At 53.8% G+C, this 7,315-nt stretch overlaps 1 protein-coding gene across 1 annotated transcript; it reads right to left on the bottom strand.

Moving 5' to 3' along the window:
- Positions 1-365: 365 nt before the first annotated feature.
- LOC142493868 (uncharacterized) lies at positions 366-7,049 on the bottom strand. The gene has a single exon (XM_075598557.1). The coding sequence runs from the start codon at positions 7,002-7,004 to the stop codon at positions 1,446-1,448; it is 5,559 nt and encodes a 1,852-aa protein (XP_075454672.1). The 5' UTR covers positions 7,005-7,049; the 3' UTR covers positions 366-1,445.
- Positions 7,050-7,315: the final 266 nt, after the last annotated feature.

The raw sequence follows: 7,315 nt of genomic DNA, 5'->3' as shown, positions 1-7,315 counted from the left end.
TTGCTCCGTCATTGGTAGCTTTAGAAACGTTGCCTTAGTTACAAAATCCAATCTTTACAGTTTTGTCAGTGTTTAAAAACAGTTTGTTTTGGGAAATCCAGTATTCAATTCTTGAAAAAGTCAGATTGAAGTACGTGTCCAAAGTCAGAGAGGCGAGGGCTGTGTGCATATAAGAATGTATCATCCGCATACATGTGCAAGGAAACTCCCTTACAAGCTGTAGGAAGATCATTAACGAAGACTGATAGATTAGAATCTACTACTGTATGTTTGTGTAATGTTGATTTATCATTTTCTCTCTAATTTGAATATATCTCATCTGGAGATTTATAGGTTAAGTAGTGTTGGTGGTATTGTATGTAGCCCTTTTTGTGAACGTCTGAACTAAGGGACTACGGTGCATAAACCTGTGGCTTCAGGAGCTCTGAACCTCCGCATATTGGGAGCCTGGGGGTATACCTTTATCACTTGTGGTGCAGCGCCTCCACTTACCCAGGATCCCCATTATAGAGATTATGCCCTGAGCAAGAACCTAACAACAGCAGTATGCAACAGCAACCTTTTTATATCACACAATAACAAATGATATGCAGACTTATCATATAACATTTACATACACACACACAACGTGGCTCGGCCACACCTTATTGGGATAGTGTCCTGTACATAAGCAACTCTGCCGCTCTCCTTAGGAGTATGTCTCATAACCAGTAAAGTATAGTACCATATGCAATTCTCTTAGGAAACCCAATTAGTTAGTGGGAGGCGGGATCAGCGCCTGGTGACCGGTGTAGGTGCACGTGTAGACAAGGATACCTTCCGGTCACTACGATGACCTTGACACTCCACAGGGCCCCAGTGATAATCCAGCCTTGCGCCGTCTCTCCCTTCTGCAGCACCATCAGACGGGGAAATCCAAGATGGCGGCCGCAACTCCGCAGCTCCGCATATGAACCTCACTAAAGGGAAACGTCCCTGACGACTATGGGCGTCCTTACAAATACAGCACCCTACGATGGCGGGGGAAAGACTCCTGGGGCTGTGGGCATATCCTACCTAAGCAGACGGGTCACTGACCCTCTGCTCTCGCACCCGAGGTTCCGCCAACCTCCTCCTTCACCTCCCTTGCTGCTCTGCCCCACCGCCCACACGCATCCGGTTCCTGCATACACAGTCTCGCATCCCATTGGTCCTCAGCCTCAGCTGACCTTCTCACCATCAGAGTTCATAGTTCAACCCCTTCGCGCGCTTCCCTCGCGCATGCGCAGCCCAACTGGTACGCAGTAACTTCGCTGGCAAACAGGGACAATATGGCGCTGCCTATGTAATTGACAGCGCGGAACCTTTAATATATGCACATCCTTACATTCTCCCCCCCCCAGAATCCAGCGTCCCCGCTGGACTACCTAAGCACATATATTAACTATGTACACAACCCTCTCTTCCTAGATTAGGTTACACATCTCATTAAACAGTACCATCATAGCTTGCATCCTATGCCGAGCCCACTGCTGAGCCTCATAATGGGGTGCCCCAAACTGATCATATGCCATTCGCATGGGAGGTTGACTGTTTCTTTGACTTCGGCGGGGTTGATCTTCCTCTGCAGAGTGCTCAGTCTCAACTGGTATTTCCATCTCTACCCTTGAGGGGTGTTCAGCATTAGCACAGTCTCTTTGGGGTGTAAAACATGGACTTTGGGGGTCTAGAGGCTGACTCACGGGAGTCAATTGATCAATGTTCGGGCCAAAAGGCTCTTTACCCGTGGCTCCTTCGGGAGATGCCTCCACGGCCGGAAGGCCCCTTTGAGAGGTTCCTTCCATTGGATCCTCAGAGGTGGCAATTTTTACAGTCTCTGGGCCATCCTCTGTGTGTTCAACTTCTCCATCTATGGGCGTGGCTGGAATTTCCAATTCGTCCGTCCCTACTTGAGGTATGGGAAGCAGATGATTCCTATGCCACACCTTTACGCGGCCTTCAGAATCCTTGATTCGGTACACAGGAAGACCAGGCATCTGTGACTCCACCTCATACACACCCTCCCGCCACCGGTCGGCCAATTTATGCTTCCCAGGAACACCTAAGTTGCGTAAGAGGACCGCATCTCCGGGGTGAATTTCCTTGTGACGTACTTTGTGATCGTAGCGCCTTTTATTTCCCGCATTCAATTTCGCAGTCGTCCGTTCAGCCAATCTATAGGCCAGCTGTAAACTGTCCCTTAGTCGCTGGACATATCGAAAGTGCGTCCTATTGGATACCCCATCGGTAGATATCCGCAGGCGCACATCCACCGGTAAACGGGCTTCTCTTCCGAACATCAAGAAATACGGAGTATACCCGGTGGACTCATGTCGGGTACAATTATACGCATGTACCAATGCTTCGACGTGTTTACTCCACTCCGTCTTTTTCGGGCTCGTCAAGGTTCCTAACATATCTAACAGAGTGCGATTGAACCGTTCAGGCAGAGCATCCCCTTCGGGGTGGTACGGGGTAGTACGCGATTTGGCAATGTTCAGTAGAGTGAGCAACTCCCGTATCAGGGTACTCTCAAAATCCCTGCCCTGATCGGAGTGAAGACGATTTGGTAGTCCATAATGAATGAAATATTTCTCCCATAGTACTCGGGCCACCGTTACGGCCTTCTGGTCTTTCGTAGGGAACGCTTGGGCGTACCTAGTGTAGTGGTCAGTGATCACAAGAACATTACTAACTCCCCGACTGTCGGGCTCGATACAGAGAAAATCCATACACACCAAATCCATTGGACCCGAGCTTTTCAAGTGTGCCATGGGAGCCGCCCTGGTGGGCAGTGTCTTTCGTTGTAAACAGCGATTACACCTCCGGCAATGTTGCTCCACAGACTCCCTCATTCTCGGCCAATAGAACCTATCCTGTAGTAGCCCAAACGTCTTGTCAATGCCCAGGTGACCATGGTCATCGTGAAGGGCCCTGAGGACTAGGGTTCTCAAACGTTCCGGCAAAAACAACTGACGCCGATCGGGATGGTTATGATAGGATATCACCCGATATAGCAAACAATTGTCCATCTCAAACTTCCCAAACTCATTTAGCAGGAGTTTCACCAAGTCTCCGGGGGCTCGCTTCAGTATAGAAGGGTTATCTTGTTGTACCGCTTGACGGGCTAACTCCACTATGGGGTCTTGTGTTTGATAATGCACTAGGTCCCTCCACGAGATGATATTATCCTCAGTGATGTTCATCCCTTCTCGACCTTGATAGGCCAGGGGGATAGCCCGCGAGTTACATCCCAACGAGTCAACAATCCGCAATTCTGAGAATGCTACGTGGTCGTCGACTACCGCAGCCACGGAGCAGAGGGCACGAATTCCTGGACCCGGTATCTCTTCCCAAACTTCCTCATCAGGGGTGGACTGAAGGCCCGGGCGACGAGACAGGGCGTCGGCACCTATGTTGGTGGGTCCGGGTTTGTATTTAAGGTTGAACCTGTAGTTGGCTAGAGCAGCTAACCAACGGTGTCCCGTGGCGTCTAATTTGGCAGACGTGTTTATATAGGTCATGGGGTTGTTGTCCGTACGTACTTCGAACTGCACCCCATATAGGTAGTCATGCAGCTTGTCCACCACCGCCCATTTTAGCGCCAAAAATTCCAACTTATGGACCGGGTAATTCTGCTCGCTAGGGGTTAAACTTCGGCTCGCGTAGGCCACTGGACGTAGCCCGGTCTCATACTTCTGATGCAAAACCGCTCCTAGCCCGCTGAGGCTAGCATCGACATGTAGGACATAGTCTCGCTCAGGATCCGCGTAGGCCAAGACGGGGGCCTGAGTGAGGCTGGTCTTTAAGTGTTTGAAGGCCTGTTCACATTCTGCAGTCCATGTCTTCCCAAAGGGTGTCTGCGCCGAGCTCCCCTTTCTCCCGGTTTCTCCCGGAGGCACCTTGAGAAGGTCATTCAGTCTCTTGGCCTTGCTGGAATACCCCTCCACGAACCGCCGATAATAGCCACAAAACCCCAAGAAAGACCGCAGCTCCTGAACATTTTGAGGTCTGGGCCAGTTCATCACCGCCTCGATCTTTCCGGGGTCGGTGGACACCCCATCAGCTGACACAATGTGGCCCACATACGTTACGGAGGTCCGACAGAATTTGCACTTGTCTAGCGACAGTTTTAGGCCCTCCCCCTCAAGCCTATCCAGCACCTTCATCAGTCTCTCGGAATGCTCTTCCAGCGTCCGCCCAAACACAATAATGTCGTCCAGGTACACTAAGCACTCTCGCGGGTTAAGGTCTCCGAGGGTTTTTTCCATTAGTCTCTGGAACGTGGCCGGGGCACCGCAGATCCCTTGAGGCATGCGGGTAAACTGGTAAAACCCTAAAGGACAGATGAAGGCCGTTTTTTCTTGGTCTTCCGGGCCCATGGGCACTTGATAATACCCGGACCTGAGGTCGAGCACACTGAACCATTTACTCCCGGTCAATGCATTCAGGAGGTCCTCGATTCGGGGCAGTGTATACTGGTCGGGGATAGTACGGTTATTCAGCGTTCTGTAATCCACACATAGACGGACCGTCCCGTTCTTCTTGCGGACTACCACAATGGGTGAGGCGTACGGGCTCCGAGATTCCCGCACGATGCCAGCCGTTTTCATCTCGTCGATTAATCCCCTCACTTCGTCAGCATCCTTTGAGGCAAGCCGGCGGGAGCGCTCCCGGAAGGGGGTGGCGTCGCTCAGTCGGATGGTATGGTGGGCACTGCGACTGCACCCCACATCCATGTCACCAGTGGAGAACACCCCCCTTCGGTCGTGTAGCTCATCCTGTAGCCTCTTCCTCCACTCATCCGGGAGGGGCGAGTCGCCAAAGTCAAATTCCAATGCCGGCGCTATGGTAGCCGGCGAGCTCCTAGCTAGTTCCGTCGAGGCCTCCTCCTCGGAAGTTACCGGGTATATCCTCCCTAGCGTCTGCCGCCGGTCAATAGTCATCGGGTACGGGGATATATTCTGCACATATACCCAGGTGCGCTTCGGGATCTTCCCGGGCCATTCCTTGACCGAGGTTAGTACCTTGTAGCCCAAACGTTGTTCGTCCTGGGCCACACTCTCCAAGGTGAAGAGCTGATCCTCCGACCGTCGACGGGGGTAATGGCAAGCGGCGACCATCATTCGTCCTTCCCCCGGGGGAATCTGGGTCAGTCCCCATTCTTGGCTGTAGAGGACACCATGCTCTTCCTCGGTCGCAATTTTACCGCAGACCTCTTGAAGGGCGGGACAGGCCGCCAGGGCCAGCAGTGGGGCTTCTCCTGCTTCCTGCAAAAACTGGCGGAATACCGCGCGCACAATGTCAGCGTTGGTCCCCAAGATGATTGGGGCGCTGGGGTGGTCCTGCGGCTCGGGGCACACTAGGGCCTCCACTTCCATGGGGTGATGTTTACCAGTATTCAGCTGGAGAATATCTAACTGCACCTTTACTACTCCGTCTATGGGGTAATCTTCATGACTCAGTCCCCGTAGCCGCAGGGCATCCGCCGATAGCAACGGTAGTTGATGTAGGTGTTGGTCGTAGAAGGGCCGGTATACGATCGTTACTTGGGATCCCGTGTCCAACAATGCGGCGGCGTAGATGCCTTCGATAACTACGCGAATAATGGAGGCGGGGCCGATTCGGGAGCCCTGAGGAGGCGGTGATGCCTGGTCATCCTTCAGGGGTTGGCACGGCATTGAATGCGCCGGTCGGGACGACGTTCTTCGTGAGGTGGGGCAGTGGGCCCGCAAGTGTCCCATCTTTCCACAGGCATAACACTGTATTTGGCTGAGGTAAGCCTCGTCTCTCCTGGTGGGGGGGCTCCGCCTGGTCGGGGGACGAGGTCTGGGTGTCACGGGGGTGGGGGCATCCTCGGGGTCAGGGTCCCCAGATTCAGGCGCATCGGTTTTGGGTTCCACTTTCTTGGCCTCCTTACCTCCGAGCTGGGGCTTCTTCCCGGTGGCTAGGTCACGCCCCAGCAGCACCGTCTCATGCGCTTGAACCCGGTCCATTAGGTCGTGAAACGACAACGCTTGTCCAGGCGTTAGGCAGCTACTGACCCGCACCGACACGGGGTGTAGGGGTAAGAGGCCCCGCAACAGCTGAGTGGTGCGTAGTCCGTTAGCTTCTATCCTTGGTAATACGCCTTTCCTCACCAGATTCCAGAGGTCCAGGTGCAATCGTCTGAGAAAATCGGACACCATTTCTCCCTCTTTCTGGGTTAACGCATGAAATTTGGACATCAACGTGTACGTGTCCACCGGGGCTCCATAGGCCTTGGTCAGGCAGTAGATAAGATCGGCCGCGTCAGCTTCCGGATTGTCATCTCGGTAGTAGTGCACCATATGGGACGCGGGGGGCCGTAAGCACTCAACTATGCGTTGTCTGCGGACCGCGTCCGTGCAGGTCCATTCAGGCAGTACCTGTTCGGTATGATCCAACCAGTCCTCTATCCCTACTTCCCCTGGAGGCGTGGGTTTCTCGCCGGAGAAGGCTTTTAACTTCCTGTACTGGAGCGACTGGGTGGTGTTGTGGATAGCGGCGGCTATGGCGGGAATAGAGGTGTCTCCTGGTAAGCTGTCCCCGACTGCAGGGTAAGCGTCCAATCTTGATACGCTAAGGCGGTTGAGGCCAGCCCGCAGGCCGGACGGGGTGGACGACGAGCCTAGGCTCAGGGTGGCTGGCCAACGAGGGTGTAGGCCACTGTCAGGGAAGTGGTCGGGGCCTCCCGTCGCGGCACCTGTGGTGGGAGCATATTCTCTCCTAGGGGTAGAGGTGGCCAGGGGCGCAGAGGTGTCCGCCTGGACTAGTGGGCAGCGCACCCCCGGAGCCTCGGGCAGCAGCAGTATATGGGGCAAAGCCTCGGGGCATATATCTTGTTCAGTGGCATACAAGATCCGGCGCCAGGTCTGGTCATGGTCATAAAAGTGGTCTTGTACTTGGGCATTGTCCAGGAGAGGAAGCTTTCGGACCTGTTCGGTCACTGTGCCTAACGAGATCATGGCGGGGACATGGCCCAGCGCGAAAACACGGTTCAAGGGGATCCCGCGCCGTTAGGCCCACTTGCGCACCTCGAGCGCCGAGGGCACCGACATGATGTGGGTTGGTTGCACAATAGAGACCAAAAAAAAAATGTGGGGGCACCCCAGGTCTAAGATCTCAGCAGCGCCTCCAAATGTAGCCCTTTTTGTGAACGTCTGAACTAAGGGACTACGGTGCATAAACCTGTGGCTTCAGGAGCTCTGAACCTCCGCATATTGGGAGCCTGGGGGTATACCTTTATCACTTGTGGTGCAGCGCCTCCACTTACCCA

Source organism: Ascaphus truei, chromosome 4 (assembly GCF_040206685.1).
Source record: "Ascaphus truei isolate aAscTru1 chromosome 4, aAscTru1.hap1, whole genome shotgun sequence".
Taxonomy (NCBI): Eukaryota; Metazoa; Chordata; class Amphibia; order Anura; family Ascaphidae; genus Ascaphus; species Ascaphus truei.
Note: the sequence above shows the minus strand (reverse complement) of the source record. Positions and strands in the feature narration are given on the sequence as shown.